The 12500-nt window shown below is 35.2% G+C and overlaps 1 protein-coding gene across 5 annotated transcripts in view; it reads left to right on the forward strand.

Annotated features, from left to right (window-relative positions):
* Positions 1-12500, forward strand: part of Arl5 (ADP-ribosylation factor-like 5) — a 64591-nt gene that overhangs the window by 39969 nt on the left and 12122 nt on the right. For 2 of the 5 annotated variants that reach the window (XM_067128122.1, XM_067128123.1), the window contains exon 2: positions 1466-1483. The exons of 2 other annotated variants lie outside the window; for them this stretch is intronic. In XM_067128122.1, coding sequence (XP_066984223.1) covers positions 1466-1483 — 18 coding nt within the window. Of the gene's footprint in view, positions 1-1465; positions 1536-12500 lie in introns of all 5 variants that reach the window. One more of the 5 variants, XM_067128125.1, reaches the window with a different exon arrangement.

Consider the following 12500-nt stretch of genomic DNA (forward strand, 5'->3'; position numbering starts at 1 on the left):
TGAAGTATTAGAGCAACTGAATGTCGCTTCTTTTATTTATCTTCAGCATTGATATATTAATTGTGTGTGTGTGTGGTTTGTTTTTGTAATGAAAACGTTATTTGGAAAGTTTAAGAGCAATTTGATAAAGGTTTATGTGGCTACATGCATCAGCGAATCCAGAAAAATTTCATTGGGGACATCAGTTTTCATATACATACATACAAACATACATATATATGTATATATGTTATGTATATATTATTTTTATATTTCTCATTTATGTTATTATCTAAATCGTTAATATTATTTTGTCATTTTTCATGGGGAGGGGGGCATGTCCCCAAGTGGCTTCCCCACTGGATCCGCTAGTGCATACATAGATTTAATGCATAAAATCCAAAGAATTGGAAGAGACATTAATTGATTGATGACTATTAAAAGTGGCTTGACATGGAAGAGTGAAATTCCGATGAAAGTAAAGGTGAGATTTTATGTATGGATTGTTGAGCAAACACTCTTTTATGGAAGTGGTGTGGGTGTTGATTTCGAACGAAAGGAAAATTGTTCAAATAGATGCGAACTGCGTCCATTGCATGTTGCACAAGAACAATTGAATGGATGATATAGGCCTATATGGAGATACATAGAAAGAAGTGGTGAATGTTTTGAGATGGTTTGGTCATGTGGAAAGAACTGGGAACGACAGGCTGGAAGACCTAGAAAACGCTGGATATGCGTCACGAAAAAGGTATTAGAAAGGAGGATCGGATAATGCATTTAATTCGGCAAATATTATAAAAGTTTGCATGTAGCAGTGTTGAGATGGTTTGGTCATGTTGAAAGAACTGGGAACGACAGGCTGGAAGACCTAGAAAACGCTGGATATGCGTCACGAAAAAGGAACCTGAAAGGAGGATCGGATAATGTAATTAATTCGGCAAATATTGTAAAAGTTTGCATGTAGCAGTGACTGTTGCATAGTTTTCGAATGGAGCCACCCCATTTAAAGGAAAACGGCTGGTAAAAATTGTATATATATATGATCACTGATTCACCAGCATAACCCTGTCATGTCATATTCAACATCTGGAGAAGAAGAGCGTGGTTGGGCGTGCGTGCAGAAAATCTGCTAAAACTGGTAGCCAGAGGAATAATACTACATCACAACAGCTATTCTGTTATTATGAGTAACTGGTTCGAGCTAGTTTTGTTATTTGGCATGGGTTGCAGGACCTCTCTCTCTCTCTCTCTCTCTCTCTCTCTCTCTCTCTCTCTCTCTCTGCCAAGGTCATTAATGCTAGATATCCTTCTCCTTTTAAGGTATGTTGACGTAGAATTCTCAAATGGTTTCAGTCAGGAGATGTGCAGGATTCTCTCTCTCTCTCTCTCTCTCTCTCTCTCTCTCTCTCTCTCTCTCTCTCTCTCTCTCTCTCTCTCTCTCTCTCTCAAGGACATTAATGCTAATATCCTTCTCTCTTTTCAGGTACGTTGACCAGAAATAGTAAGTTTTTCAGCCAAAGTGCGAGCTCTTCAAAACGAATATATTTAGCACCGTGAGTAGATTGCTATTTTTGGTCGTACGTGATTCTGAGGTTTGCCGAGTCCTGGCAACGTCGCGTTTATGGTCTTGCTAGAAGTATGGCCGATTTGAAAGCATTTTTTAATATATTTTTTTTTACGCTTTAGGTGAAAGCATAATATAATTTGGTTTGGGCCGTGGATTATTGTGTGATGTTTCGTGTTGCTTGTGTCCTTCAAGCGCTGGTGCTAGGATTGTTTACTGAGCCTTTGTGTTTGTTTGATATTTTGTCTACTGAGCTATATTTATGTTTGAAATTTAAGAAATAAAATGGCTATATTATTATTATTATTATTATTATTATTATTATTATTATTATTATTATTATTATTCATAAATCTCACAAGAGAAAACCACCACAGCCGTTAAACTAAAAACAAATGTATTACTTTCTTTACCATTATCTATATGATAAGTGATAATCAAGGAAATCATAGATTTTTGGAATTGAACTGATGTGGTGTTTTCTCATGTGAGACTTATAACTATAAATAATGTTATAGTTATATCCTTTGTGAAATTATTAAAAAAAAAATAACCATGTAATTGACTTCGTAGTTAGAGGTTTGTAATCAGGGATAAGTACTGAATTGAACCAATGATATAAAACATTTTTATCGTTTTAAATGATCTGAAATACAATATTTATTAAAAAAATATTTAAAATTTATATAAAAAAATCATTTCATTGACGCCATAGTTAAAGTTTTGTAGTCAGGGATCAATTACTGAATTCAACAAATAATATTAAACGTATTTTTATAGTTTTGAATGATCAGAAATATAATATTTATAAAAAATTCAAATTTATATAAAAAATCATTTCATTGACGCCATAGAGTTTTGTAGTCAGGGATCAATTACTGAATTGAACAAATAATATAAAACATTTTTATAATTTTAAATGATCTGAAATATAGTATTTATAAAAAATAATTTCAAATTTATTTTTAAAAAATCATTTAATTGACGCCATAGAGTTTTGTAGTCAGGGATAAATTACTGAATTGAACAAATAATTTAAAAAGTATTTTTATAATTTTAAATGATCTGAAATACAATATTTATGAAAAAAATAATTTCAAATTTATATAAAAAAATAATTTCATTGACGCCATAGAGTTTTGTATTCAGGGATAAATTACTGAATTGAACCAATAATATAAAACATTTTTATGATTTTAAATGATCAAAAATATATTTATAAAAAAATAATTTCAAATTTATATAAAAAATCATTTCATTGACTTCATAGTTAGAGTTTTGTAGTCAGGGATCAATTACTGAATTGAACAAATAATATAAAACTTTTATAATTTTAAATGATCTGAAATATAACATTTATAAAAAAATAATTTAAAATTTATATATATAAAAAAATCATTTCATCGACGCCATAGAGCTTTGTAGTTAGGGATCAATTACTGAATTGAATAAATAATATAAAACATTTTTATAATTTTAAATTATCTGAAATATAACATTTATAAAAAAATAATCTCAAATTTATATATAAAAAAATCATTTCATCGACGCCATAGTTAGTTTTGTAGTCAGGGATCAATTACTGAATTTAACAAATAATATAAAACGTACTTTTATCATTTTGAATGATCAGAAATATAATATTTATAAAAAAAATAATTTCAAATTTAGAGTTTTGTAGTCAGGGATCAATTACTGAATCGAACAAATAATATAAAAGTATTTTTATCGTTTTGAATGATCAAAAATATATTTATAAAAAAATAATTTCAAACTTGTATGAAAGAAATCATTTCATTGACGTCATAGCAGTTAGGTAACGAACCGGTCTACCATCCGAAGGTGATATTGTAGACCGCTTTATTTTCTTTCTCACGGCGTAAACAACTTTCCCACGGTCCGCCATATTTTCCCACGTTCCGGGGAAATATTCCCACGGGCTGCCTTCGTATATTCTCTGCCTCGGCTCATTTTACTGGATTGTAGGTCAGGTGTTCTTAAATTACTTTGTCCGTGGACGCGTGGAGGAGACCTGTTTATGGATGACTGCGCCTCTTAGATTTTGGTGGGTTTTTGTGAGTCTCTCTCTCTCTCTCTCTCTCTCTCTCTCTCTCTCTCTCTCTCTCTCTCTCTCTCTCTCTCTCTCTCTCTCTCTATATATATATATATATATATATATATATATATATATATATATATATATATATATATATATATATATATATATATATATATATAAAACAAGGCAAAAAATCTTGTGCTTCTTTGTTTCAGTGTCCTTGTTGCCATATTCTCTCTCTCTCTCTCTCTCTCTCTCTCTCTCTCTCTCTCTCTCTCAATCAGTATATGTATGTGATGCGAGTCAGAAATTTATTTATGTTCTACACGTGATTGTGTGTTGATTAATTCTATATAATATATGTATGTATACTGTATGTATGTATGTATATACATACATGTGTGTGTATGTATATGTATAGAATAAAGCCTGTATTAGTAAGCAGCCAGCAAGATAGAGATATTGCAGAAATACATAGCAGAAATACGGAAGGAACTTCTATATGTAGATGAGAGAGTGACGGATATTATAGCCTTCTTGGGGCATGTCCTGTACAAGATCCTCTCTCTCTCTCTCTCTCTCTCTCTCTCTCTCTCTCTCTCTCTCTCTCTCTCTCTCTCTCTCTCTCTCTCTCTGTGGCCCGGGTGAGAACTATGAGAAGAGATGCTGGAGTACTGTGGAAGATAAAGTACAAGATAAACATGAGTACCGGAATTTCACAGATGCTCTTTGTGAATTTATATACAATATATATATATATATATATATATATATATATATATATATATATATATATATAAATGTGTATGTATGTATGTATGTGTATACATACATTATATATATATATATATATATATATATATATATATATATAGATAGATAGATAGATAGATATTAATTTATAATTAGAATGGTGGTTACATATCTGTCATTGTATGAGTAACAGAATATAAATTTTATCCATGTTAATATTTCAGATTTATATATATAAAAAATACACAAGCCTATAAGTTTATTCATACAATGGACAACAAACATCATAATTATTATTATTATTATTATTATTATTATTATTATTATTATTATTATTAATTATTATTATTATTATTATAGTAGGAATACCTTCAACCCCGATGATTCCAGCATAGTCACGTATCCCACCACCCAGCCCTCGCGGCGTTTCCGATTTTGGGAAAGTGGGTCAAAGTCGTATTTCCTCCCCCCCCCCTTCCCCTTCCCCCCTCCCCCGTCCTTTACGTACCCGGGGAAAAGAAGGAAGGAGGAACGTTTGACGTAAAACGCTTTATAAGGGGCCTTATGCCAGCGAGGATTCGTGCTCCTAGCTGCAGTAGTCATCCCGTAAGGAAAAGGATAAATAAAAGTCAAATGAAAGAGTAAACAAAAGTCAAATAAAAGTAAGAAAAAATGGTAAATATACGTCGTATAAAAGGGTGAATAAAAGTCGGATAAAAGGTTAAATAAAAGTCAGCTGAAAAGGTCAATAAAATTCAAATGAAAGGGTAAATAAAAGTCAGATAAAGAGGTAAATAAAAGTAAAAAAAGTAGATAAAAGTCAGATAAAAGGGTAAATGAAAGTCAGGGTAAATAAAATTGTTAAAAAGTGAAAGGAAATGGTAAATAAAAGTTAGGTAATAGAGTAAATAAAAGTAAGTGATGGGTAAATAAAGGTTAGATAAAAGGGTAAATAAAAATCAGATAAAAGGGTAAATAAAAATCAGATAAAAGCCTAAATAAAAGTCAGATAAAAGCGTAAATAAAAGTCAGGTAATAGGGTAAATAAAAGTCAGATAAAAGGTAAAGGTCGCATGAAAGGATAAATAAAAGTCAGATAAAAGAGTAAATAAAAGATTCAGATGAATCAGATAAAATGGTAAATGAAACATGTAAATGAGTCAAAGAGAATGGTAAATAAAAGATTCAACTAAAACGATAAATGAAAGGTCAATAAAGGAGTCAAATAAAAGGTTCAGTAAAAGTCACTTACTTAAAAGTATAAATGAAAGTGTCAATTAAAAAGTGTCAATTAAGAGGTTAAATTAAAAGAGTCTAAGGGGTAAATAACAGTCAAATAAAAGGGCAGATAAGTCTAGTAAGAGTAAATAAAAGTCAAGTGAAAATGTAAATAAAAAGACAAATAAAAGGGTTATACAAAGATAAAAGTCAAATCAAAGAGTAAATAAAAGTTAGTCAAGTATAAAGGAAAATAAAACACATAAAGGGGTAAATAAAAGAGCCAAAAAAGGATAAATAAAAGCTTCAAATAAAGTGTCAAACTCATAAAGGGGTAAATAAAAGAGTTAAAAAAGGGTAAATAACAGTGTCAAACTCACATAAAGGGGTAAATAAAAGAGCTAAAAAGGGTAAATAAAAGTGTCAAACTCACATAAAGTGGTAAATAAAAGAGCTAAAAAAGGGTAAATAAAAGTGTAAAACTCATAAAGGGTGAATAAAAGAGGTAAAAAAAATAAAAGTACCAAACTCACATAAAGTGGTAAATAAAAATGATAAATAAAAGTGTCAAACTCAAAAGTAAATCAAACTGGATACATAAAGTGTCAAACTCACATAAAGGGGTAAATAAAAAGGACCCAAAAAAAGAATAAATAAAAGCGTCAAAAGTGTCAAACTCACATAAAGGAGTAAATAAAAGATCTAAAAAAAGGATAAATAAAAGCGTCCAATAAAACTGTGCAGTGAAAAGTGTCAAATAAAACAGCCAAATCACAGGCAACGGCAGCTCGATATCCTATGACTGTGTCCTTCGGACGAAGATTAAAGCCGATAGGTTAGGTTAAGAGCGGCTCCTTTCTGGGTGTGTGAGTGCTCGCGAGAGAGAGAGAGAGAGAGAGAGAGAGAGAGAGAGAGAGAGAGAGAGAGCCTCTTCTTCGCCGATGAGAGATGATGAAGTGATGACGATGGTGATGATGCCTCTGTCATGGTGTGAAGTGTATGCATGGTGACAGAGTGGACGTCGTTATATTGTTAATGTTTTAGTTTCCTGTGAAAGAAAGCTATTATAGAGATGGCTGTTTGTCTCTCCGTCCGCACTTTTTCTGTCCGCCCTCAGATCTTAAAAACTACCGAGGCTAGAGGGCTGCAAATTGGTATGTTGATCATCCACCGTCCAATCATCAAACATACCAAATTGCAGTCCTCTAGCCTCAGTAGTTTTTATTTTATTTAATTAAAGTTAGCCATGATCGTGCATTGTTGGCACCTATAATAATATAATGTTCATATTATTATTATAGGTGCCAACAACACAGGCCACCACCGGGCCACGGGTAAAAGTTTCACGGGCCGCGGTGAGATTTTCATGTGCCGAGGCTGACAGTTTCACACAGCATTATGCACTTTACAGAAAACTCGATTGCGCCGAAGAAACTCCGGCGCATTTTTTACTTGATTTTATCTAGGTTGATGTTACGAATCTCGTAGAGAGAGAGAGAGAGAGAGAGAGAGAGAGAGAGAGAGAGAGAGAGAGAGAGAGAGAGAGGAGAGGAGGATATTTACACCCTATCATCATTGTTAGAATTAGCCTAGTCCTGACCTTGGCATAGCAGACGTAGGCATGCATTTAGATGCAGATATACTTGTTAGTATTCATGATATTATTCATAATATTCTTCTGGATGGTTGTTGTACTCTCTCTCTCTCTCTCTCTCTCTCTCTCTCTCTCTCTCTCTCTCTCTCTCTCTCTCTCTCTCTCTCTCTCTCTCAGTATAATTTGATATGTGTTAGGGTAAGCTTTTGGATGTGACAGTCCGGGAGTATTTCTTTCAGGAATAATAGATTAATAGATAAATAGACAGATAGATAGATAGATAAATAGACAGATAGATAGATAGATAAATAGAAGTGTGTAGTAGTTGATACTAAATGCTTTAGTTTGCTAAAGCATTTATCATCAACTGCTAAGTATTGCAACTTAATGTCTGAAACGTTTTGTATTTCGTAAATCTGGGGTTTCTTCCAGTTTTTTAAACCCTTAGGGGTTTTTAACCCCTTAGGGTTTTTTTTAGCCCCTTAGGGTTTTTTTCAGCCCCTTAGGGTTTTTAACCCCTTAGGGTTTTTTTTAACCCCTTAGGGGTTTTAAACCCCATAGTGCGGGTTTCAAACCCCTTACTGGGGTTTTTAACCACTTACGGGGGTTTAAACCCCTTAGTGGGGTTTTAAACCCCTTAGGGGGTTTTTAAATCCCTTAGGGTTTTTTAACCCCTTAGGGTATTTTAAACCCTTAGGGGGTTTTTAAACCCCATAGTGGGGTTCTTAAACCCCTTAGTGGGGTTTTTAACCACTTAGGGGGTAAAACCCCTTAGTGGGGTTTTAAATCCCTTAGGGTTTTTTTTTTAACCCTTAGGGGGTTTAGTGCCATCAGTGCACCTCAGTGCACTGCAGTCATTATACTTGAGGTTCTTTGCAGCGTCTCTTCGGCCCCTAGTTGTTACCCCTTTCACTTACGGGCTGCTCTCTGAGCAAGAGCCCGTGCTGGCGTAAAGCAGCTCAGTCAAAAACAACCACCCCTTTCATTCCTTTTACTGTACCTCCGTTCATATCGTCTCTCTTCCATCTTACTTTCCACCCCTCTCCTGACAAGTTCTATCGCGAGGTTTTCATCAGACTTGCTTTACTTTCAATTTTCCTTTCAGCGCTGAATGACCTCGTAGGTCCCAGCGCTTGACCTTCGGTCTAAATTTTTATTCCCATTCCCATTCCAATTCCCGTCTCTAAATGCGACGAGCGTTTATCACAAACAAAGCAGAGGTCGACGTTGAGTTTTGTTCCTCGGGGATTAACGAGATTCTCTTTCAGTGGCTAAGGTCCGACAAACGTACCGTTGAGAGAGAGAGAGAGAGAGAGAGAGAGAGAGAGAGAGAGAGAGAGAGAGAGAGAGAGAGAGAGAGAGAAAGGAGAATATACAATGGTAATTAAAGGGATTCGTCGTAACATAGCCATTTTTATTTGTGTAGTCTATCAAAGGTAAAAGCATTAGATTTAGAAATCCATTTTGTCATAAAAGTTCATTCAAGTCACGGTTGAAACGAAAAGAGAGAGAGAGAGAGAGAGAGAGAGAGAGAGAGAGAGAGAGAGAGAGAGAGAGAGGGGGAGGGAGAGAGATCCTAACCATTGTTATAGGTATATCAACGGTAAAATGATTAGATTAATAATTCCATTTTTATCATGAAAGTTCATTCAGGTCCCAGTGAGAAACACTCTCTCTCTCTCTCTCTCTCTCTCTCTCTCTCTCTCTCTCTCTCTCTCTCTCTCTCTCTCTCCTCCTTCAAGCAGGAAGTGTTCTAAGCGTTATCTTGTATGCTATAGTAATCACGTAAAAAAAGCAGTTCCGCCCTTATACCGGATTGAACCGAAGAATATTTCCAAAACTTTATACTTTCTTACTCGACCGTTATAATTTTTTTGTCGGCTACAAGACTAATTGCATTGTAAAAAGCTCAGTTATTCTAACAGTGAATTCCATTTTTTTAATCTATTAATATAATTGGTCATTGAACCTTGAAGTGATTTTAATTTTTAGTGAATTTTTTTATTAAGTTCTTATTGGATGTTTGATAATTAGCTTTACATAATTTAGTGGCATATTGGCGCAGCTGTTTCGTCCAACGTTAACCAGTTACCAATGAGGGGGGGGTAATTCACTGTTCATCTCCTTTCACACACTATTCTTGCTTTTAGCTTTTCAGATCGCAGTTTTGTAGGTGACCCCCTCCGTCGGTGTTTTTTGTTTTCCCAGACCTGGGCTATTTAACGGCCTTTTGGTAACGAGATGTTATATTTTTGTGTAGCAAATAGATGAAGACAGTCATGGGGATGTCCATAACCGTTCCTTTGATCCTGGTAGGTCAGGCGATTCGGGAAACATAGAGGAAGGTAGAGAGTGTCACGACCAGAAATGATTGGCTTGAAAAAACTAACTAAGCAATTGCGGTTCAATTGTTACATTAATTGTTATCTCATTGATGTGTTCGTATTGAATAAATGATTGAATAGGAAATGAATTTAGTACGCTACCTCTCAGTGTTCTTGTTCCATGTGATACTGACAGCAGTAAAACACTTGTTTCTCACCAAGAACACCTGTGAACTGGTCATTGTGGCTGGGAAATCGAACAGATGTTTCGGTGTCTGCGAGTACCTGTTATAATTATAAAAAACAGGGAGTGATTAACATCTACAAAGAAATGCCGTTTCGTTAAGAGTTTTCATTCTCTTTCTCAGTGCCAATTCTCAGAAAAATTGAAAACTTTTCCCATCAGGTATTTCCATATGGTTTCTGAAGGAGTTACAAAAAAGAAAAACTAGTCTTAGTGATATTTTTTTATGAATACACACATGTACCCTTTCACGTGGAGGTACTGTTGTTGTGTAATTCAAAAGAGGGAAGTGTTATGTTCCTAACCAACTGTTGTATAGGTCATTGGTACTCTACTTTTTTTTTTGGTTCATCCACCCTTTCACCATATGTCAGAATGTCTCCCCCCCCTCCCCCATTTCCAAAATTGTCTGCTTCAAAAGGTGCATTCCAGATAATATGCTTATAATGCTGAAAATCCTTGGTCACAATTCCCCCTCTGAAACTGAAATTCCCCTCTAGATGGGGGGAATTCCCACCTGTTTGAGAACCACAGGTATAAGTGGGACTCAACTTGAGACTATACTCATAGTAGCATATTACTCTTATTAGCATGATTCTTAAGAGTATGGCTCATTCAAAAATACTCTTAGTAGCATGAGTCTTGAACAGGAGAAACATATCCACAGTTATGTAAATGAAATGTGCAATTATGTATACAAATAAAACTCTACAGAGAGCTCTCGAGAATCTGTACAGCTTCATTTGTCTATATATTCACAGTTACATTACTGTAGATTTGTATCTTCATATTCATCTATTTATTATTCCCAATGAACACCATATTCTTTGGAAGCTTGAATTTCGAGTGAGTGTCCCCTATTGTGGCCTTGTTCCATATGAATAGAGTTCATCACCTGAATAATAATAATATAATAATATTAATGGTTATACTTAAGATGTGAACTTCCGTTAAGCCCCCTTTCCTGTATTTTCCCATGTACGTCATCCCGTCTCGATAACCTTTGAGAATCGTGAGCTGTTGTTGATGGTAAAGGAACTATGCATCAGTCCTTCGTCAATGGCTTGGAAATAGTCGAAACCGGTCAGGACCTACTTATTTTTCACCTGTGGTTATGTGTGATACATGAATCACGTACAAATGTGATAATAATCACTAATATATATATATATATATATATATATATATATATATATATATATATATATATATATATATATATATATATATATATATATATATATATCATCACACCAAATCGGCATCTTAAGCCACGTCCGTCAGACTATATCCTAGCACGCAAAGTGCTTCTCAGGAAGTGCGTCAGCTCACTACTATGTCTTCTTCTACTCGACCTCACGTCTCTTCTTGTACCCTCTATTATACTCGTCTGGTGCATTGTTTGGTTGTTATTGTTTGTCCCTGTCTTCCTCTTCTGTGTTCCTTGTTTATTGTAGGTTCTTCGTTCTTTCGTTTTTGTTGGGGTTAATACGAGAGCTTGTGTTTTCTCCCTGTCATAATGCCAGAACGATTCTCCGTCGTCATTTGCGAGTTTTGTCGTGTCTGCGAGCTTTAATTCTCTCTCTCTCTCTCTCTCTCTCTCTCTCTCTCTCTCTCTCTCTCTCTCTCTCTCTCTCTCTCTCTCTCAGATGAATAATCGCTCTGTTCTCTGCTTAATCTTTTTCAAGGAAGATGGGCAGGCGCTCTCTCTCTCTCTCTCTCTCTCTCTCTCTCTCTCTCTCTCTCTCTCTCTCTCTCTCTCAGGAATAATCTATTTTATGTTCTCTGCTTAATCTTTTTCAAGGAAGATGGGCAGGCTCTCTCTCTCTCTCTCTCTCTCTCTCTCTCTCTCTCTCTCTCTCTCTCTCTCTCTCTCTCTCTCTCTCTCTCAGGAATAATCTATTCTATGTTCTGTGCTTAGTCCTTTTCTAGGGAGAAGGGCAGTCTCTCTCTCTCTCTCTCTCTCTCTCTCTCTCTCTCTCTCTCTCTCTCTCTCTCTCTCTCTCTCTCTGATGAATGATTGCTCTGTTCTCTCTAATCTCTCTCTCTCTCTCTCTCTCTCTCTCTCTCTCTCTCTCTCTCTCTCTCTCTCAGATGAATAATCGCTCTGTTCTCTGCTTAATCTTTTCAAGGAAGATGGGCAGGCTCTCTCTCTCTCTCTCTCTCTCTCTCTCTCTCTCTCTCTCTCTCTCTCTCTCTCTCTCTCTCTCTGAGGATTAATCATTATTCTCTTCTCTGCTTAGTCCTTTTCTAGGAAGAAGAGCTCTCTCTCTCTCTCTCTCTCTCTCTCTCTCTCTCTCTCTCTCTCTCTCTCTCTGAGGAATAATCATTATCCTCTTCTCTGCTTAGTCCTTTTCTAGGAAGAGGGGTTGTGGGGTTGTGGTTGTGGTTGTGAGGTGGTCGGGCTGACCTCAGTTGAACTCGACCCAAGCGAGGCAAAATGACACCCCGTATTCAAAAGATGAGAACCATTATATATGCACTTTTTCGCGTCTGTTTTTAGTAATGGTTCTCGGTTACAAAGGCTGGTCGTTTGTTTTCGTCGTGTCTTCTTGACATTGTCGTCAGGTTTTGGTATTTTTGTTTTCAATTTAGTTTTAACCGTGTGGCGTAGTGTTGTTATTACTGGACTGTTTTCGTGTTAAGTGCATTTATATTAGCATCGTTGTGTTTGTGTGTAAACATTTTAAATTGAGGAAATTTGTTCAGGTAATATGATGACCATTAATCTAGTGCTATGTCATTATTATTATTATTATTAT

Source organism: Macrobrachium rosenbergii, chromosome 26 (genome assembly GCF_040412425.1).
Source record: "Macrobrachium rosenbergii isolate ZJJX-2024 chromosome 26, ASM4041242v1, whole genome shotgun sequence".
Taxonomy (NCBI): Eukaryota; Metazoa; Arthropoda; class Malacostraca; order Decapoda; family Palaemonidae; genus Macrobrachium; species Macrobrachium rosenbergii.